The sequence below is a fragment of the Caenorhabditis remanei genome, chromosome V, assembly GCF_010183535.1.
Source record: "Caenorhabditis remanei strain PX506 chromosome V, whole genome shotgun sequence".
In the NCBI taxonomy this organism is placed as follows: Eukaryota; Metazoa; Nematoda; class Chromadorea; order Rhabditida; family Rhabditidae; genus Caenorhabditis; species Caenorhabditis remanei.
In genome coordinates, this window is record NC_071332.1 from 2915431 (window position 1) to 2937950 (window position 22520).

Sequence of the window (22520 nt, forward strand, 5' to 3'; positions counted from 1 at the left end):
TTATGGGAAAGCCTGAAGACTCAAGGGATAGACTCTGGATACATAAAACTCCTAAAAGAGTGTTACAACGATTGCTCCACCACAATCACACCCTTCTATAACCCAGTCAATATCCCCATTACCAGAGGTGTCAGACAAGGTGACCCCATTTCACCAAACCTTTTCTCTGCCTGTCTCGAATCGGCCTTCCGTCGAATGTCATGGCCACATATAAAAGAAGACAAAGATGACTACGACAACTCCCCTGGTATCAGAATTAACGGCAGAAACCTAACACACCTACGATTCGCCGACGATATCATTCTCATCTCGAAAACTCCACAAATAGCGGAAAAAATGCTACAAGAGCTGGTAAACAGTTGTGAAACAGTCGGTCTAGAAATAAACGCGAGTAAAACAAAAGTGCTGAGGAACAAATTTGCGTCAAGTCACCAAATACATATCAGAAAAAACAACACCATGTCAGCAATTGAAGATGTTGAGGAATACGTATACTTGGGGAGACTGCTCAATACAAAAAACGATCTAGAGCCAGAAATTCACAGAAGACGACGATCGGCATGGGCTGCACTCAACAATATAAAAAACACAACAGATGCCCTGACGTGTCCGAAAATCCGAGCGCAACTTTTCGACTCCATTGTTCTCCCCGCACTGACATATGGATCAGAAACATGGACTTTCACTAAAGCTCTATCCGAAAGAGTAAGAATAACACATGCTGCACTTGAACGTAAACTCGTCGGAATTACCCTCACGGAACAACGAGAGAAAAACCTCCACCGAGAAGATATAAGGAAAATGTCCCAAGTGAAAGACCCTCTTGTCTTCATAACGAAACGAAAGTTAAGTTGGGCTGGCCACGTGATGAGAAGAAACGATAATCGGTGGACAACGTTACTTCAAGAATGGATACCCAGAAATGAGAAAAGGCCAGTAGGAAGACCACCAATGCGATGGGCCGACTCCCTGAAGAAAGAAATCTCAGTGCGACAAGGAACTCAATTGATCGAACCTTGGAGCACAATCGCCAAAGATCGGAAAAAATGGATAGCTGTGATCCGCGCCCACACCAACTGAGCGAAGAACGGATCGACTAAGTAACTAAGTAAGTAACATATGCTCTGAATCTCTCTTGGCAGGTGGCGTCAATCCTATTTTTCTCGTTAAATGAGCCGGAAATTGAACCGATTTCCCATTGAGATTGTGGTGGGAACACGAGCGTGAGAGAGATGACATAAACATAACAATTCTGGTGGACTGGGCTCAAAAAATCGAAAGTTTATGTAAACAATGGGTTCCGAACTTGAGACGAAGCGCTAGATGACGTGGGTCATGAATTTCAGCACTTTTTGGTTTTTAGACCGAAAAACCCGTTCGAAATTCACCAATGAGCCTTTTGGTCTTGGTGCGTGGCGCTGGATTACTGTAGGCACAGTAACCATCCGTATTGAAGATTTTAGATTCTAGACAATCTGGATCTAGACGTCTAGCTGAATTCAGAATTCTTGTCAAAAACAGATATCTGAGTCAAAAAAGGCCGAATTTCAAGGCGATTCTGGAGACATGAATTCTGAATTTTCAGAATTTCGGTGATTTCAGACAATTCTAGTCTGTTCTAGTCAGTTCAAACAATCGGAACCTCGAGAATTGGATTCTATGCCTCCTGCTCAGATGGAGTGCAAGTGCTCTCTGTTTGAATTCGTAGAATCCCTTGTTCTCGATAGTATCGAGTCGATACGCAGCGATATTTCCCTGCGTATCGTCACAAAACGCTATAATGGAATCAGATTTTCCAGAAACTTCATATTTGCCATACTTGCACGTAGCTCGTTTCAAACTCAATGTTACGAGCTGAAAAATATACCAAAATGTAGATCTCGACGAGTTCTATGTCCTTGAACCGGATGGCTATTCGTTAATGTACCGCGGGACGCGCTAAAATGGATTTTTAGTCATTTACCCGGTACATTAACGAATAGCTATCCGGCCCGTATTATATCATAGATATAGGTCTCGTTGAGATTCACATTTTGGTATACTTTTCAGCTCATAATATTGAGTTTCAAGCGAGTTACATGCTAGTATGGTAAATATGAATTTTCTGTAAAATTTGACTCCACTATAGCGTTTTGTGAAGATACGTAGTGAAATCTCGCTGCGTATCGACTCGGCCCTGTCGAGAACGAATTCTAGCGAGGAGATTCAGATAGAGTCCACTTGTACTCAATATGATTCTCAAGGTTCCGATGTTTTGAACTGACTAGAATCTTCTAAAACATTTCAGGCGAGTTACGCGCCGGCCCGATGCGCCTTTAACCAGGTCTTTTAGCGTTTTGTGGAGCTGGATTACTGTAAGTACAGTAACCCTCAATATTGAAGATTCTAGATTCACTATCACACCGATACTTCCAGAAAATTCATATTTACCGCGATATCTTGAACGGTGTTCTCTAGCCGATCTCTGTTGTTTGTCACAAAGATTTCCATATTTTCAGGATAATCTTTTTTCATCTTAAAGTGTTCTTTGGGATTAACCACCCTCGGAATCCTCTTTTTTTGACTAACGATTTGTGGTTCCTGCTACAGAAGACGTCGTCGCCGCTGCATAATTGACGGGTAGCATCGGCACCGCAAATCCGACATCATCTCGATTCATCTCTCTCCTTTTTTTGTCCCGAAAAGTGTCGGTTTCTTCTTTTTTCCTTCTTTTTCTTATTCTCCGACGGCGTCCCCAAAAAAACGGAGACTACGAGGGGCACGCGGAGACGACGTCGGGGTGGAGAAAAAGGGTTTTTTGTTCGAAAAAAAAGAGAGGCTACTATTCCGACGTCATTTGATGAGGGGGGAGGGTAGCTGAAAATTATGGACTACTGTAGGAGTCGAAGAGAAAAGAATCCGACGGAAATATGAAGACGTGAATAGGGAGAAGAATGGGATGAAGGAGCGCATTAGGAATGTATAGAATTGGTTTTGTGGACTTTGTGTGCACGTAGTAGACCAAAAATCCAAAAATCTGTCAAGAATTTCAGCATGGCCTAACTTTCTCAACCCACGGATTTCTAGTCCTCGCCAAAACATGGAGATGAGAAAACTAGGCCATCACCTTCCTCGATATTTCTTTCGGCGATTTGTTTCATTTTACAATTCCGGTGAGATTTTTATCGACCGAAATTTCCAATTTTCGAAAGTTATTCCCTTGAATAGGACTGGATCTGTGTCCATTTACGGGATCGTTTGGGTGGGATTTACGAGAGAAATTCGTTGGAAAATGCCAAAATTTCAGATTTTCGGGTGAAATATTTATGGCAAAACCTTTCCAGAAGGATTTCCAGAAATTCAAAATCCGCCGTAAATCGTCTATATGTCTATGTGTCGATTTACGGGATAGGATTTACGAGAGCACTCGTTGAACTGGTGATGAAGATACTGTCGAGATTGCCGGAAATTTCAGATTGTCTGGTGAAAAATGGTTTTTTTTTTCGGAAATTTCTCGATTTTCCAGAAATTTCCACAAAAAAACAGTCTAGATCAGCAAATTTCAGGAACTTGGCGTAAATCTTATCAAGACTCCGTAAATCGACACAAGCCAAAAATTTCTGAATTCAAGCTAAAAATTGACTTTTAGCCTGAATTTCAGAAAAAAAGTCAAAACATCAGATTTTCGGTCGAAAAATGGCAAAACCTGGACTAAATTCAATCGGGTTTTAAATTTTTTTTCCAAAATCCATCGTAAATCGACCAGATTTCGCTCCGGAGGCGATAGGAGCAGAAATTTCAGAAATCTAGCTAAAATTGACTTTCAGCCAAAATTCCAGAGAACTCTCCATCTCTGCGTAAATCCTACCACACCACCGTAAATCGACACACAACAGCTCTGCGTAAACCCTATCATAACTCCGTAAATCGACACAAGACAGATTTCGCACCGGAAGGCATGGGAACAGAAATTTCAGAATTCCAGAGAACTTTCCAGCTCTGCGTAAATCGACACAAAATGCGATTCTCTTTGTGAGCGTCGTTTTGCTGTAAGCCATCTACAGTATTCCAGCGTAAATCCGACCATCGCCGCGTAAATCCACACGCATATCTCTCTTAGAGATTACTGTGTTCAAATCTATCGGTCCAACACGAAAAACGCAGTACTTTTGACTTTTTAAGCTCAAATTTTGAGCCTAAACTACAAAGTACAGGATTCTAGTTCCACTGTCAATCAGTTATTTCGCAACATTTTGTTCTTTTCCTTCCCTGTACATATCCACGTGTCTCTCTCTCTCTTGAAATGATTGAATCGATCACAATAGATCACAATCATATTATCAAAGCGAGAGTGAGAGAGAGTGAAAGAGACACAGAGAGAAAGTACAACTGATAGGTGGCGGCATTTCCCAACGCTCACACACATACATATACTGCCTTTCTGCAAGCAAGCGGGCGAGGGAGAGCGAGAGAGTGAAGAGACGGAGAGAGTGCAGAGAAACGAGAAAAGAGAATTAAAGCATAAACGAGAGAGAGAGACTCCTCTCTCTCTCGCATCGCGTTCATTCCACCACCGCCTTTATATACAGCGGACAAATCGGTGATTCGCAGGTCTTCGAGTAGTACGGTAGCCGAATCTCTGCGTCTCTTCTCGTCTTACTATCTCTATCTCATGTGTCCCCCGCGTAGTTTCCCTTCGATTCTAATGTTTGAGATGGCTGCTGGGGGGCTAGCGAGAGACTCTCTCGTTGAGAGAGTGGTTAGAGAGTGAGAGAGGCTCCGCCCCCTTCCCTCTCCGCATACAATTTGTCGTATTGTGTATATGTGTGGACACAGACGGACGTTTAGTTGGACGGTCTGGCGGCGGCTTTTTTTGTGAGGAAAAAGAGAAAATCGAAAAATCGATTGACACGTTTTTTCGTGGTGTTTAATGGGACGGAAGCACTAATTTAGAGGGAAAATTGCAGGTGCAAAGTCAAAAAGTGCTAGAAATTTTGATTTTTAGATGAAAAATACGGGTTTTTAGCAGACTTGCAACGGGCCGGGCCGGGCCGGAATGAAAATTTCCAGGGCCCGGCCCGGCCCGGCCCGGCCCGGTGGGCCCGGAAGTTCAGTACTAAAAAAAATTCAAATTTTTTTTTCGAAAATTTCCAGATTTTTTTTGAAAAATATTTCTTAAAAACAATTTTTTGTAGGTTTCGAAGGTTTCTGAAAAATATACTTCAGGAAAAATATGAAAAATTTTCAGAAAATAAATTTTTGGACAAAAAATTGTAGTGAAAAAAGTTCAAAAATTCAAATCCGGGCCGACCGGGCCGGGCCGGGCCGGCGGGCCGGCCCGGAATCTTGCAAGTCTGGTTTTTAGGTGGAAATTGGGCATTTTATAGCAAAAAAATGTGATTTTTGGTTGGAAAATTGGGGTTTTTGGATAAAAAATGGAGATTTTATAACAGAAATTTTTGATTTTTAGATGAAAAATTTGGTTTTTTAAGTGGAAATTTGTGATTTTTCAGCAAAAATTGTGTTTTTTTCCTCAAATTTGTGAAAAACTACGCAAAAATTGCAGGTGCAAAGTCAAAAAGTGCTAGAAATTTTGATTTTAAGATGAAAAATTGGGGTTTTTGGGTGAAAATGGGCATATATTGCAAAAAATGTGATTCTTGGATGAAAAATTTGGTTTTTTAAGTGGAAATTTGTGATTTTTCAGCAAAAATTGTGTTTTTTCCTCAAATTTGTAAAAAACTATACTGAAAAAAACGAGATTTTCGGAAGAAAATCCACAATTTCCAGTGGAAAACCCGCGTTTTTGAGCTTTTTTTGCTAGATTTCGCAGTTTTTCACTAAAAATTGTGCAAAATCAATCAGGAATTATGAAAACAACCCAAAGAGCACAAGTAAAGAATTAAGAAGCTTAAAATTCTGCAGAAAACACGAAAAATCGATGAAAAACAAGGTTTTACGGCGAAAATTCACGATTTTCAGTGAAAAAACTGCATTTTTTGCAGTTTTTCCCTTGAAATTGTGTAAAATTATGATGGATTTTTGAAAATGAGCCCCGGAGCACAAAAATGTCGAAAATGTTCATGGAAATACGAAAAACTGCTGAAAATTGTTCAAAAATGACATTTTCCAGATAAAAATGCGATTTTTGCACAGAAAATTCAAAATTTTAATAAATTATGGCTAAAATTGAAATCTAGATCGAAAATTTGTTTTAAAAATCGAAGAAAGCCAATCAAATTTGCTCAAAATAGGTAAAATAAACCAATTTTTCAAGTTTTGTTAGAAAACTTTCATTTTTGACAATTTCGCCACACTTCATCGTTTTTAAGTCGATTTTTGACTGAAAACTAAGGCAAATTGCAACTTTCATTCGAAATTTTGTATTTCTAGGCTCGAAATTCAAGAATTTTTTAAAGATTTCTGTTTTTACATTAAAAAAATGGAATTTCCGCCACAAAAACGCTGAGAAATCTCAAAAATGGAGAGAAAAAGCGTCATGAAAAGAGACGCATTGTTTTGTCCGAAAAGAGGCAATTTTCCTCTTTTCCGAAGAAGCTTTTCATTAGAATTCGTAGAGGAAATGAGGGGAGAAACGATGGCAATGTTTGTCTTGGAAATCGTACGAAAAGAGCTTTAAAGAACACATTTCAGTCAAGTTTTATAGCATTCTGACCGAAAAAATGGGGAAACAACGAGAAAATTTGATTAAGATGGATATAACACGATTTTATTAGAGAAAAATAGAAAAATAATGGGTCCAGAACTTACAAATCGTGGATTTTCGGCTTCGCGCTGCTCGATTTTCCTGGAAATTCAAAAATTCAATTAAAAATTAATTTTATTGCTTGTTTTCACACGAAAAACACAAAAACAAAGATAATTTTCCAATTCAAACATCCCGCTATTTGAGTAGCTACCCCCGGCAATGCAGGTGCGCTCCATTGCACTCATTCAAACAAACACAACAGGGGGGAAACGACACTATGTCAACGTCACCCAGTCGATTCAATGCCTGTTATCGTTTTTTTTTTTGATTGGTTGACCCAAATTTTATAATTTAGGATTGAAAATTTCAATCGATTATGTGGAAAAATGGGGAAAAATGATGATTTTTAATTTTCTGCAATTTCTACCGTAATTTTAAAGGAACATGTTGTGTTTTTGCTATGGGTTTTGGCACGATTTTAGGTTTTTTAATTTTTTCAATTGATTTTTTTTAGTTTTTGCACTGTGTTTATGTGTTCTAACTAAAATTTCAGCAAAAAATTGCATTTTAACCAGAAAAATAGTGAAAAAACCTCGCCTATCGTAATTTAAAGGAACATGCTCCACTCCGATTGGGTCTCGCCACGATCTTGTGTATTTTTACGTGGATTTTTGAATTTTGAATTTTGAAGAAACCAACGAGACCGTACAAATCGGGAAGAATGCGCGATCGGGAAGAAACGAATCGGGAAGAAACGGATCGGGAAGAAACAAATCGGGAAGAAACGAATCGGGAAGAACGAAAACCGTGCGGCAAAGTTGCGAAAACCGCGCGCGCAGGTTGCAAATACTGTATTTTCAGAGGCTTTTTTGGCGTTGCTATTCCTTTTAGCCTGAAAATACAGTATTTGCAACCTGCGCGCGCGGTTTTCGCAACTTTGCCGCACGGTTTTCGTTCTTCCCGATTCGTTTCTTCCCGATTTGGTTCTTCCCGATCCGTTTCTTCCCGATTCGTTTCTTCCCGATCGCGCATTCTTCCCGATTTGTACGGTCTCAAACCAACTCAATTTTCGACCAATTTTCGACCATTTTCCTTCATTTTTTCGCTGTAAAAACTCAAATTTCACAACTAACGCCTCAAAAACCACTAACTATTGCAGTAATGACTGCCGGAAGTAGCTGGACAGTGCTACTACTGCTTCTCGCGGCACCGCTGGCCGTCCAAATGGTAAAACGAGAGGAATTCAAGACTTGCGAGCAGAGTGCGTTCTGCAAACAGCACAGAGCTATAAAAGTGAGGCGTGGCTCACCACAAAATCATCATAACTGGAGTCTTCAGGAGCCAACTGGCTATGAGCTGCTCGCCGCGTCGATTCAACACGACGGAGCCGTCTGGACCGCCCAACTTCAGAATTCGCAGAACACGTTGAAGCTCAACGTTGTGGGATTGGCGGTAAGTGAAAAAATTGAATAAAATCGAAAAAAAAATCGATTTTTCCCCCAAAAATTCACTAAAAAATCGATTTTTTCCAGGATTCCACTGTCCGGATTCAAATTGATGAGCCCGAGACGTCGATCCGCAAGCGATACGTCCCGACACCTTCATTCGTGGCTCTCCCAGAAGAATTGGCGTTCGAAAGTGTGGAAAACGGCCAACAAGAGGCAAAAATCGTTGGCGGTAACCAGAAATTGAAGGTGGTCATCACCTATAAGCCGTTCTCGGTCAGCGTATTCAACGAGTTCGATGAGTTGGTTGCCCAAATGAATAGAGATGGAAAATTGAAGGTTTGTGGTGGGAATAATCGAAAATTTCAGGAATTTTCACTCTAATTTCGGCGTTTTCGCCGAAAAGTTGATAATTACAGCAGGAAAATGAGGTTTTTGATAGAAAAACGCGGTAAAATTGACTTGTTTTGCACAAAATGCAAGTTTTCGCTCAAAAACTAGCCAAAACTCGCATTTTTATCTTCTCTCATCATAAAAAATCACTTTTTAATGAATTTTTACTCAAAAAACACCAATTCTGTCTGTTTTTATGCGAAATCGATTCGAATTAGCAAGTTTTTCCGCGTTTCTCGATGATTTTTACTGGAAAAAAGTCACATTTCCGATGATTTTTCATGATTTTCACCCAATTTTGATGATGCAGGAAAATCTCGATTTTTGCTTATTCTGACGTCAAAAATTGATAAAATGGACTTTTTTTTAGCACAAAATGCAAGTTTTTGCTCAAAAACTAGCAAAAACTCCGATTTCTGAGTGGAAATATCGATTTTTCAGCTTGTTTCATCAAGTTTTCATAGTTTTTTATTCAAAATTTGTGGAAAAATCACTATTTTGTCGAATAAAAGTGCGGAAAACCCAGTTTTGCGAAAAAAAAAAACAAGTTTTGTCAGTTTTTACGCGATTTTCCCAACTTTTCACTACGAATCGATCCAAAATAGCAAGATTTTTGATGATTTTTCATAAATTTTCACTCAAAACACTACCTCAGAATATGAAATTTTATTCAAAATTTGCGAAAAAAGCACCAGTTTTGCCAAAAATTGCTGTTTTCGCAAACAAATAATCACGAGTTTTGTTGATTTTCATGCGATTTAGGTGATTTTGACTGAAAAATGCAAAATTTCCGGTGATTTTTCCATGATTTTCACTCACAAATGTCAAATTTTTGATGGTTTTTGATGATTTTCACACAAAAACGGCAAATTTGTGATGGTTTTCAATCGAAAATGTCGAATTTCCAATGATTTTCACTCAAGAATGTCAAATTTCCGATGATTTTTCCATGATTTTCACTCCAAATACCACATTTTCCCCCCAAAATTTCTCATATTTTCAGATCGAGGAGTTCCGTGTGAAAGAAGAGGGCAAAGAGTATCCAGAAGGCTTTTGGGAGGAGAGATTCAAATCGTTCACCGATCACAAGCAACATGGATCGAGTAGTGTCGGAGTGGACATCTCATTTGTCAACTTCAAAACAGCCTACGGTCTCCCAGAACACGCGGACGCATTTGCTCTCCGCAACACTGTCGGAAATACTGATCCATATCGATTGTATAATTTGGATGTGTTTGAGTATGAACTCAATAATCCGATGGCTCTCTACGTCTCCATCCCTTATATTCTTGCTCACCGAGCCAATCGATCCGTCGGAGCTCTTTGGTTTAACGCTGCGGAGACTTGGGTTGACACTGAATCGTCTGTCACTTCTAAGGGATTATTCGGAAAAATGCTCGATAAAGTGACCGGAGCTAGCGATAATGTGCCACATTTTGATGCTCATTTCATGTCCGAATCCGGAATGGTCGATATATTTTTCTTTGTTGGACCAACTGTGAAGGGTAAGGAAGGATTTCGATGGAAAATATCTGAAAATTATGGATTCTCGCTGAAAAATGAGCGCGAAAACTCAAAACTTCAAATTTTGATTGCCAAAGAAGTTAGAGTCTGAAATTTTGCTTGTTTTAATCAAAAATTTGATTTTTTTAAACTGAAATTTCTGCTGAAACGGTCAAATATTCAGAAGTTTTCAGCTCAAATTCCAAGAATTTTTGAAATTTTTATCGAAAAACTGGTTTTAGACCCATTTTCACTGAAAAATCCGAAAATTAGCTTTATTCGCTCAAAAATTGGACTTTGTGACTGAAGTTTCAGCTGAAGCGATCAAAAATTCAGAAGTTTTCAGGTCATTCGAGGATTTTTTGAAATTTTTGACAAAAACTGGTTTTTTGACCCATTTTCAGTGGAAAATCCCAAAATTTGCCCGTTTTGCTCAAAAGTTTGAGTTTTTGACGGAAATTTCAGCTGATGCGGTCAAAAATTCACTCAAAAATCCAAAATCCCGAAGTTTTCAGCTCAAATTCAAGGAATTTTTGAAATGTTCGTCGAAAAACGGGTTTTTCCCCATTTTTCTTTGATTTTCAGCTCAAAAACGGCGGTTTTCACGCTAGAAGCTAAAATTTCGGCTGAAATAGAGTATTCCAAGGTTTTTACCCCGGAAAATCAGAATTTCAGCCGAAAAATGCGTTTTTTTGTAGCTATAGGGCTCATTTTCTCTCAATTTTCCCAAAAATTCCATCCCTAAATCCTCAATTTCCAGATGTCCAACGTCAAAACGCAAAGCTCACCGGAACGACTCCACTGCCACCACTCTTCTCGATAGGATACCATCAATGTCGCTGGAATTACAATGATGAGCAAGACGTGGCGGCCGTCAATAAAGGATTCGACGATCACGATATGCCAATGGACGTCATCTGGCTGGATATTGAGCATACCGACGGGAAAAAGTATTTCACGTGGGATAAGCATAAGTTCCCGACGCCCGCTGATATGGTGGCGAAAGTGGCAGAGAAAGGACGGAAAATGGTGACAATTGTGGATCCACATATCAAGAAAGACGACGGATATTATGTGTATAAGGATGCGAAAGATAAGGGACTATTCGTCAAGAGAACCGATGGATCCGACTTCGAAGGACACTGCTGGCCGGGAGCCAGTGAGTATCTCGATTTCTGGCATCCGGATACTCGATCCTACTGGAAAGATCAATTCTCGTTTGATAGATACAGTGGATCATCGAGTAATCTTCATATTTGGAATGATATGAATGAGCCGTCGGTGTTCAGTGGTCCTGAAATCACAATGGATAAGGAGTCGATTCATTATGGAGGAATTGAGCATAGAGAGGTGCATAACATGTATGGAATGATGTATACATCGGCGACGTTTGATGGTCTGATGGCGAGAACCAACGGGAAAGAACGGCCGTTTATTTTGAGTCGCGCTGGATTCATTGGGACTCAGAGAACGGCGGCGATATGGACTGGAGACAACACTGCTGACTGGGGACATCTGGAAATCGCGGCGCCAATGACACTTTCTTTGAGTATCGCTGGTGTCCCATTTGTTGGTGCAGATGTGGGTGGATTCTTTGGAAATCCAGACGAGCAGTTGCTCTCCAGATGGTATCAAACTGGAGCGTTCCAACCGTTCTTCCGTGCTCATGCTCATATTGACACACGTCGTCGTGAGCCATGGCTGTTCTCGGAGCAAACGCAGGGAATCATTCGGGAGGCGTTGAGAACTCGTTATGCTCTTCTACCCTACTGGTATACACTGTTCCAGCAGCACTCGCAGAACGGCGTACCACCGATGAGACCGTTGTTTTATGAGTTTGAGAGTGATGACTCGTTGTTGGAAGAGCAGAAACAGTGGATGGTGGGAAGTGGGATTATGGCGAGACCTGTCGTGGAGAAGGATACGTTCAATGTGCAAGTGAAGATGCCGAGAGGGGAGAAGAAGGTAGAAATGAGCTCAAAAATGCTGAAAAATTGGCTGAAAATGATGGAAATTGCAGAATTTTTGAAGATTTGAGCTTTTTTTCTAGCAAATTCAGGTTATTGAGGTCAAAAAGTATAGAATTTTGAAAGATTCTGAAGATTTTTTGAGCATTTCTAGCATTTTCAGCGATTTCTACACAGTTGGAGCTAAATTTGCAATAATTTGAGCATTTGGTCTGAAAATGATGAAAATTGTAGAATTTTTGAAGATTTTAAGCCTATTTTTAAGCGTTTTTCTTGCAACTTAAGGTTATTTTGTCCTTGAGCTCCAGAAGTATCGGTTTTACACGATTCTGAAGCTTTTTTGAGCATTTTTTGCTATTTCGGAACTGAAAATGGAGAATATTCGATGATATTTGAACCCCTTGTGATGGATTTTGCAAATAACACAATTCTGGAAGTTCTGATACTCTGTTTGTGCATTTCAGAGGATTTTCGAATTTTCACAAGATTTTGGATCCATTTCTAGCATTTTAAGCGATTTCTACACAGCTTGAGCTAAATTTGCAATATTTTGAGGGTTTTCAGACTCAAAATCGGTCTAGAGAGCTTAAAAATCATGAAAATCTGCTTGAAATCGCCTAAATGCAACAATTTTTATCGTTTTTAGCTATGAGCTTGATTCGATGCTATTTCTAGCAGATTCAGCGATTTTTGGACAGAAATTTATGAAAATCTGATAAAAACTGAGCTGAAAATGACTAACATTGCATAATTTCCGAAGATTTCAGCTTTTGCAAATTCTGGTTATTGAGCTCCCAAATTATAGAATTTTACAGGATTCTGAAGCTTTTTTGAGCATTCTTTGATATTTTGGAGTGGAAAATGGAGAATTTGAGATGATCAATGAAGAAACTTTCGAAGTTCCGATACTCTTTTGTGTATTTTAGGCAATTTTCGAATTTTTAGAAGATTCTGGTGTTACTTCTAGCATTTTCTGCAATTTCTATTCAAGTTGAGCTAAATTTCCAGTATTTTGAGCATTTTCAGACTCGAATTCGGTCTAGAGAGCTTAAAAATCATGAAAATTTGCTTGAAATCGCCTAAATGCAACAATTTTTTATCGTTTTTAGCTATGAGCTTGATTAAATGCTATTTGTAGCATTTCCCGCGATTTCTACACAGTTTGAGCTAAATTTTCAATATTTTGAGGATTTTCAGACTTAAAATCAGTCTAATTATGAAAATCCGCTCGAAATTGATCAAATGACACAGATCTTTCCGTTTTTTTTTTCAGTCCCGATGCTATTTCTAGCAGATTCAGCGATTTTTGGTCTGAAAATGAGAGTTTCTGAGCAATTTCAGAATCAAAATTGGTCTTCAAAGCCATCAGAATCTGCTCGATAGTCGCCTAAATGCCACAATTTTTACCGGTTTTTCGTCATGAGCTTGATTCTATGCTATTTCTGTCATTTTTGATCCGAAAATGATGAAAATCTGATTTAAAAACCCAAAATTTTTGGCCCTAGAATCTATTTTTTTCAATTAAAAATAGCTCAATCGAACCACCCAACCCTTATGTGTCCCATTTCCAGACGGAGAGATGGTACGAATGGATCTCGGGAGCCGAAGTGCACGGCGAATCGATCTACGTCGACGCTCCGATCACATTCACACCGGTCTACCAACGCGGTGGTATCATCATTCCGACGTGGCAACGAATCCGTCGATCAGCGACACTCATGAAAGACGATCCGTTGACACTCTACGTCGCATTGGATTCGAATGGAAACTCGAAAGGAGAGATCTATTTGGATGACGGCACCACTCACGACTATCAGAGTGGTCAATTCGTGAAGACGTCATTCAATTATAAGACTGAATCGAGTCGGGAGGCCGTGCTAGAAGGAGAACATGTCGATGGAAAGTACGCTGCCAAGAATTGGGTCGAGAGAGTCGTCGTTCGTGGTGTTGAGAGCTCACCGAAGAAGGTTGAGGTAAGCAGAACGTTGAAAAGGGGCGGAGCTTAGGCTGAAAACGATGAAAAGGGGCGGAGCTTAGGCTGAAACGGCTGAAAAGGCGCGGAGCTTAGGCTGAAACGGCTGAAAAGGGGCGGAGCTTAGGCTGAAACGGCTGAAAAGGGGCGGAGCTTAGGATGAAAACGATGAAAAGGGGCGGAGCGTAGGCTGAAATAGCGGAAAAGGGGCGGAGCTTATGCTAGAAGAAAGTGAGCGTGGCCTGTGTTTTTTCAGCCGATTTTTGACGAAATCAGCTGAATTTTGCTCGATTTCTGTTTGTTTTATCCTTCATTTTTCACGATTTCCAACTCAAAAGTGGGCGGGGCTTATCCTAAAGAAGGTTGAGAAATTGTGAACAAATAAAAGTGGGCGTGGCTTGTTTTTTCAGCGATTTTTGACGGTTTCTGCCAGGGATGTGCCTATGGAGGCGCTTTGGGCGCTGAAAGATTTCAAAGTGGGTGAAAATGCGACGAGAGAGAGTGTGTAAAATCGAGAGAGTGTGTCTGCGTCTCTCCATTTCGCACACTCTTTCTCGTCGCATTTTCAAATTTCGGCTGAAAATGCGAGGCGCTCAACGCCACCCGGGCACATACCTGGTTTCTGCCATATTTGGGTCTATGTCAAGGTACTATCCCAGTTATCCCCCGATTTCCAACTCAAAAGTGGGCGGAGCTTCCGCTGAAAAATCTTGAAAAATTCTTCCTCAAATTGTGAAATAAGAAAAGTGGGCGTGGCCAGTTTTCTCAACGATTCCAGTTAAATGTTCGTCCTATTTCTACTTTTTTTCTATGCCACCTTTTTCCCGATTGCCACCGCAAAAGTGGGCGGAGCTTCCGTAGAAAACCTCGCAATAATTTGAGAGAAATTTTGTGCAGTAGGCGTGGCCTATTTTCAGCCATTTCCCAATTAATTCCTAATTAATTTCCAGATCACCCGTGTCTCCGATCCCGTCCAACCGCTGGAATTCTCGTATGACCGTGACTCGAAGGTGCTCATCATTCGAAAGCCGGAAGCCCTCCTCACGTCGAGCTTCAAAATTCACATTGAATTTTAATTTGTTTCATTCCGTTAATTGGTATTTACTGGGTTGTTTCTCTTCTTTTCGTTTTTTTTTTGGTATCATTTCATATGTATTTATCTGGAATTTCCCCCCCCCCCTTTAATTGCTTTACTATTCGTTTCCCAATGCCCTTTTTTCCTTTTAAAAAGCCATTTTCCCCCCAAGTTTTGTGATTCAATTATTGTAGACCCACTTTTCCCCCCACCGTAAGTTAATTGTGATTCATGATTTTTTACAATTTAAATTAAAATATTTCGCATCGAGTCACATCGCCTGACTGATAAGAAGCTTCCTTATCAAATTGAAAATCGATTCCCCCTTTTTGAAATTTCATTCCAATTTTCAGCCATTGGTCATTTGAGTATATGACCTCTCTGGAAACTGGAATGACCATTCTCTTATCATCATTTGATGGCAATTTACTCTTCTGGAAATTTCTTTTGGTTTCTGTTTTTTCACCTTCGAGCAGTTCTTGGGTTGCAAGTGCGCTCCATTGCTAACTGTACCAACTTTGCGGGTTACGGTACCAATTAAGTAGTTAATTAGACTTAATTAGCATCGATTTTCAATTGAAAAAAGGGAAGTTTGAAGTTTTTCTTTAAGAGAAAAACAACTTTTTAGTAAAAATTTGAAAAAAAAAGTATTTCAAAAAATTTCAAAATATTTTTGCTTTTTTTTTGGTTGTGTAGTAACCAAGCTAAGAAAACGATTTTTAGAAGTTTTACAGATTTTTAGACAGAATTACAGTACTATCCACTAGTTTTTTAAAAGACTCCCAATTTTTGAGCGATTCATTTTCAGTGAATTTCCCCCACTTTTTGACGGATTTTATGGAGGTCCAGATAACTCGATTCTTTCCAAATGTAGATATTCTTGTAGATCAAACCTAGAGCTTCATTTTTCTAGTTGACAACTTTTCGATAGCTCCGCCCATTTTTCAGATACGGCAGCTTTCCTCAGGCGGCGCCTCTTTCCTTCACAACCCCGATCTTTAAAGGCGCATATCTCAAAAGTGGGCGGAGCTATCAAGAAATTGTCAACTACAAAAATATAGATAAAGGGAAGAGCTACATTTTTGTATTTGACAACGTTTTGATAGCTCCGCCCACTTTTGAGATATGCGTCTTTAAAGCTCCTCAGATCCCTCTTCCCTAAAAACCGTCATATCTCAAAAGTGGGCGGAGCTATCAAAACGGTGTCAACTACAAAAATGTAGCCCTTGACTTGATCTACACAACCATCTTAAATTTGAGAAGGTTGGAAGAAGAAGATGGCTTGTGACGGGCTCTGAAAGTGTCGTCCAAAGCGCGCGCCGCCGGCGCGCCAGACAAACAGAGAGGGGGGGATCAGCTGATCCCCCCCTCTCCGATCACCAGCTGTTAGGGTCATTGCGTCAGATGGGTTGGGAGGGGGTGTCTTGGTGTTGACCTCTAGACCATCCCCCCCCTCCTTATTCCTATATGCCAACCGGGGGGTCCGTCCGGTTACCAAGAAGACACTAGCCGTCTATGTCTCTTCACTCTCTCGCACCTTCGATTTTTCTATTTATATATTGACACCACAATATAAGTGTTGTTTATTGGAGAAGGTTTGGTCACAATTTCTTCCACTACACTTTTTTTTTTCATCTTTGACGTTTCTCACTCGCTATGATTTGTGATGATTTTTTCCCAATATTGCTGATGATGACTATACTTTGAGACGGTGGAACTCATGGATGGTCTTGGTGTTTTTTAAAATAATGGGTATTATTGAAAAGCTTAGGTTTTGAGGATTCCGAATCTGTTTTTAGATTTAAAAAAATGATGAAATGAACTGAGATACCAAGGTTTTAAGTCTAGGTGTCCAATTGCTGATTCTAAAATAATCATCAATTAACTAAAGAAGCTCCTAGAGTATATTTGAAGATATAGTATGTGTTATATATCATTGTAAAGCTAAGATTTTGAGGATTCCGAATCGGTTTTTAGATTTAAAAAAATGTTGAAATGAACTGAGATACCAAGGTTTTAAGTCTAGGTGTCCAATTGCTGATTCTAAAATAATCATCAATTAACTAGAGAAGCTCCTAGAGTATATTTGAAGATATAGTATGTGTTATATATCATTGTAAAGCTAAGATTTTGAGGATTCCGAATCGGTTTTTAGATTTAAAAAAATGTTGAAATGAACTGAGATACCAAGGTTTTAAGTCTAGGTGTCCAATTGCTGATTCTAAAATAATCATCAATTAACTAAAGAAGCTCCTAGAGTATATTTGAAGATATAGTATGTGTTATATATCATTGTAAAGCTAAGATTTTGAGGATTCCGAATCGGTTTTTAGATTTAAAAAAATGTTGAAATGAACTGAGATACCAAGGTTTTAAGTCTAGGTGTCCAATTGCTGATTCTAAAATAATCATCAATTAACTAGAGAAGCTCCTAGAGTATATTTGAAGATATAGTATGTGTTATATATCATTGTAAAGCTAAGATTTTGAGGATTCCGAATCGGTTTTTAGATTTAAAAAAATGTTGAAATGAACTGAGATACCAAGGTTTTAAGTCTAGGTGTCCAATTGCTGATTCTAAAATAATCATCAATTAACTAAAGAAGCTCCTAGAGTATATTTGAAGATATAGTATGTGTTATATATCATTGTAAAGCTAAGATTTTGAGGATTCCGAATCGGTTTTTAGATTTAAAAAAATGTTGAAATGAACTGAGATACCAAGGTTTTAAGTCTAGGTGTCCAATTGCTGATTCTAAAATAATCATCAATTAACTAGAGAAGCTCCTAGAGTATATTTGAAGATATAGTATGTGTTATATATCATTGTAAAGCTAAGATTTTGAGGATTCCGAATCGGTTTTTAGATTTAAAAAAATGTTGAAATGAACTGAGATACCAAGGTTTTAAGTCTAGGTGTCCAATTGCTGATTCTAAAATAATCATCAATTAACTAGAGAAGCTCCTAGAGTATATTTGAAGATATAGTATGTGTTATATATCATTGTAAAGCTAAGATTTTGAGGATTCCGAATCGGTTTTTAGATTTAAAAAAATGTTGAAATGAACTGAGATACCAAGGTTTTAAGTCTAGGTGTCCAATTGCTGATTCTAAAATAATCATCAATTAACTAAAGAAGCTCCTAGAGTATATTTGAAGATATAGTATGTGTTATATATCATTGTAAAGCTAAGATTTTGAGGATTCCGAATCGGTTTTTAGATTTAAAAAAATGTTGAAATGAACTGAGATACCAAGGTTTTAAGTCTAGGTGTCCAATTGCTGATTCTAAAATAATCATCAATTAACTAGAGAAGCTCCTAGAGTATATTTGAAGATATAGTATGTGTTATATATCATTGTAAAGCTAAGATTTTGAGGATTCCGAATCGGTTTTTAGATTTAAAAAAATGTTGAAATGAACTGAGATACCAAGGTTTTAAGTCTAGGTGTCCAATTGCTGATTCTAAAATAATCATCAATTAACTAAAGAAGCTCCTAGAGTATATTTGAAGATATAGTATGTGTTATATATCATTGTAAAGCTAAGATTTTGAGGATTCCGAATCGGTTTTTAGATTTAAAAAAATGTTGAAATGAACTGAGATACCAAGGTTTTAAGTCTAGGTGTCCAATTGCTGATTCTAAAATAATCATCAATTAACTAGAGAAGCTCCTAGAGTATATTTGAAGATATAGTATGTGTTATATATCATTGTAAAGCTAAGATTTTGAGGATTCCGAATCGGTTTTTAGATTTAAAAAAATGTTGAAATGAACTGAGATACCAAGGTTTTAAGTCTAGGTGTCCAATTGCTGATTCTAAAATAATCATCAATTAACTAAAGAAGCTCCTAGAGTATATTTGAAGATATAGTATGTGTTATATATCATTGTAAAGCTAAGATTTTGAGGATTCCGAATCGGTTTTTAGATTTAAAAAAATGTTGAAATGAACTGAGATACCAAGGTTTTAAGTCTAGGTGTCCAATTGCTGATTCTAAAATAATCATCAATTAACTAGAGAAGCTCCTAGAGTATATTTGAAGATATAGTATGTGTTATATATCATTGTAAAGCTAAGATTTTGAGGATTCCGAATCGGTTTTTAGATTTAAAAAAATGTTGAAATGAACTGAGATACCAAGGTTTTAAGTCTAGGTGTCCAATTGCTGATTCTAAAATAATCATCAATTAACTAAAGAAGCTCCTAGAGTATATTTGAAGATATAGTATGTGTTATATATCATTGTAAAGCTAAGATTTTGAGGATTCCGAATCAGTTTTTAGATTTAAAAAAATGTTGAAATGAACTGAGATACCAAGGTTTTAAGTCTAGGTGTCCAATTGCTGATTCTAAAATAATCATCAATTAACTAGAGAAGCTCCTAGAGTATATTTGAAGATATAGTATGTGTTATATATCATTGTAAAGCTAAGATTTTGAGGATTCCGAATCGGTTTTTAGATTTAAAAAAATGTTGAAATGAACTGAGATACCAAGGTTTTAAGTCTAGGTGTCCAATTGCTGATTCTAAAATAATCATCAATTAACTAAAGAAGCTCCTAGAGTATATTTGAAGATATAGTATGTGTTATATATCATTGTAAAGCTAAGATTTTGAGGATTCCGAATCAGTTTTTAGATTTAAAAAAATGTTGAAATGAACTGAGATACCAAGGTTTTAAGTCTAGGTGTCCAATTGCTGATTCTAAAATAATCATCAATTAACTAAAGAAGCTCCTAGAGTATATTTGAAGATATAGTATGTGTTATATATCATTGTAAAGCTAAGATTTTGAGGATTCCGAATCGGTTTTTAGATTTAAAAAAATGTTGAAATGAACTGAGATACCAAGGTTTTAAGTCTAGGTGTCCAATTGCTGATTCTAAAATAATCATCAATTAACTAGAGAAGCTCCTAGAGTATATTTGAAGATATAGTATGTGTTATATATCATTGTAAAGCTAAGATTTTGAGGATTCCGAATCGGTTTTTAGATTTAAAAAAATGTTGAAATGAACTGAGATACCAAGGTTTTAAGTCTAGGTGTCCAATTGCTGATTCTAAAATAATCATCAATTAACTAAAGAAGCTCCTAGAGTATATTTGAAGATATAGTATGTGTTATATATCATTGTAAAGCTAAGATTTTGAGGATTCCGAATCGGTTTTTAGATTTAAAAAAATGTTGAAATGAACTGAGATACCAAGGTTTTAAGTCTAGGTGTCCAATTGCTGATTCTAAAATAATCATCAATTAACTAGAGAAGCTCCTAGAGTATATTTGAAGATATAGTATGTGTTATATATCATTGTAAAGCTAAGATTTTGAGGATTCCGAATCGGTTTTTAGATTTAAAAAAATGTTGAAATGAACTGAGATACCAAGGTTTTAAGTCTAGGTGTCCAATTGCTGATTCTAAAATAATCATCAATTAACTAAAGAAGCTCCTAGAGTATATTTGAAGATATAGTATGTGTTATATATCATTGTAAAGCTAAGATTTTGAGGATTCCGAATCAGTTTTTAGATTTAAAAAAATGTTGAAATGAACTGAGATACCAAGGTTTTAAGTCTAGGTGTCCAATTGCTGATTCTAAAATAATGAGTCATCAATTAACTAGAGAAGCTCCTAGAGTATATTTGAAGATATAGTATGTGTTATATATCATTGAAAAGCTAAAGTTTTGAGGTTTCTGAATATGTTTTTAGATTTAAGAAAAAGCCAAATCGAATCAAGATACCAAGGTTTTAAGTCTAGGTGTTCAATTGCTGATTCTACAATAATGAGTCATCAATTAACTAGGAAAGCTCCTGGAGTATATTTGGAGATATATTATGTATTATATATCATTGGAAAGCTGAGAAAATGTCAATTTTAAATATTTATTTGTTTTGTTGACCACGACTCCTGGTACTTGAGAAAAATGGGATGAAAGTTTTGACTCAGGTTTTGAAAAAGTTTGATTTGAGCCCAGATTCGAAGGATTAAAAACAGTCGTAACTCACTTCATTTTGATTATACAGCGATTTTGAATACAAATTCAGAATTTTCACGTCTTCAGCTTTTCTATGATACTAATATCAAGTAAATCTCTGATTTAAGTCATTTCCTGGATAGGTTTAGAAAAATAAAATTTTCAAAATTTTGATTTTTTGACCTGAAATTTTTTTATTTTGGATGTGATTTTTTCTAGCATAAATATACCAATTTTAACTTGAAATAACTTATTAAAGAAGCTGAAGACGTGAGAATTTTGAATCTGTTTTAAAAAATTGAAAATTGTTATAAATGGACCGAGATTCGAGGGTTTTAGTTTTGAGTAAGGGTGGCTCGCAACTGGAAATAGTCTATTCACTGTATCTCGGTTCATATTAGTCGTAGTTCAAATTTGAAAGCATATTCAGAATCCTCACGTCTTCAGCTTTTTAATCACATAATTTTCAAACTGATAACTATTTTTCATTCATGAACAACTGATTGTTAAAGTTTTTCATACAAAAATTATAATTTGGAAAAATGAAGTCCTGCTGTATTCATGATCAGGGGGCGGTCTGAAAAGAAATTAAATTGAGAAACTGGTATAATTAAAAAGCTGTCGTCGTGAGAGTTCTGAATCTGTATTCAAATTTAAACTAGGACAAAAATGAACCAAGATACAGGATGTTTAGTCTCACTCAGGGAATTTTGGGCAATTCGCCCACCGTTTTGGGCGATTTGCCCACCAATTGGGCAGGCTTGCCACCACGATGGCGGCAAGGCCGCCCAAATCGAGGGCGAATTGCCCATTTTATGTTGTTTCTAGCGTGCGCTTCGCTTGCTCCCCTCGTCGCAATATATTCATTTAGTGAAAAACAGAAGAAAATTTATGGATTTAATCAGCATTTATTAATTTGTTCAAAATTACAAAATCAAAATCAAAAATATGAATGTGAGAAGAGTTGGTGAACGAAGAAAGGGTTAGAAGGAAACAAGTTATATATGAGTAGTGGAGAGAACTGTTGGCAGGAGGTGTTTCGACGTTTCATAATAACGAGAAGTTTTCGGCGAATGACCTGAAATGATATTTATAATAGTAGAATTCGTTAGTAGCAGCAGTGATCCTCGTCTTCGAAAAGATTTCGCTTTTCATCATAACACTTGTATTAAGAGACGGTTTAGCGAAGGGAGACGTCGAATCATGAGCTGTCGTGTCCACTATAAGATAACTTACTTGAATGAGTCAACTCCATGTGGCTAGCATCAGAAAATCGAAGTGCTGGCAATCAGATCAATAGCTGGCGGTTAGAAGTTCCGTAGATAGACGGTTTTTATTTCCATCGAACAAGTGTTCTGAAGTCCCAAATTATTTTCTTCTGAATTAATAAGTTTTTTTCACTTACGAATATCTCCTTTACTTTCGAATAGCATCTTTTCTGGTATTTTAAAAACATGCATTTGATAGAATAGTGTATTTAAACGAATAAATT

General features: G+C 37.5%; 2 protein-coding genes across 2 annotated transcripts; one reads left to right on the forward strand and one right to left on the reverse strand.

The window, feature by feature from the left end:
• Nucleotides 1-1608: 1608 nt before the first annotated feature.
• On the reverse strand, nucleotides 1609-2659 carry GCK72_016968 (uncharacterized protein; the record flags this gene model as incomplete). The annotated part of the gene is made up of 2 exons (XM_053731800.1): nucleotides 1609-1775; nucleotides 2569-2659. The coding sequence occupies 2 exons, from the start codon at nucleotides 2657-2659 to the stop codon at nucleotides 1609-1611; spliced, it is 258 nt and encodes an 85-aa protein (XP_053580713.1).
• A 5190-nt stretch (nucleotides 2660-7849) lies between these two features.
• On the forward strand, nucleotides 7850-15044 carry GCK72_016969 (uncharacterized protein; the record flags this gene model as incomplete). Its single annotated transcript, XM_053731801.1, has 7 exons — nucleotides 7850-7981; nucleotides 8027-8140; nucleotides 8221-8472; nucleotides 9530-10031; nucleotides 10790-11994; nucleotides 13568-13969; nucleotides 14919-15044. The coding sequence occupies 7 exons, from the start codon at nucleotides 7850-7852 to the stop codon at nucleotides 15042-15044; spliced, it is 2733 nt and encodes a 910-aa protein (XP_053580714.1).
• Nucleotides 15045-22520: the final 7476 nt, after the last annotated feature.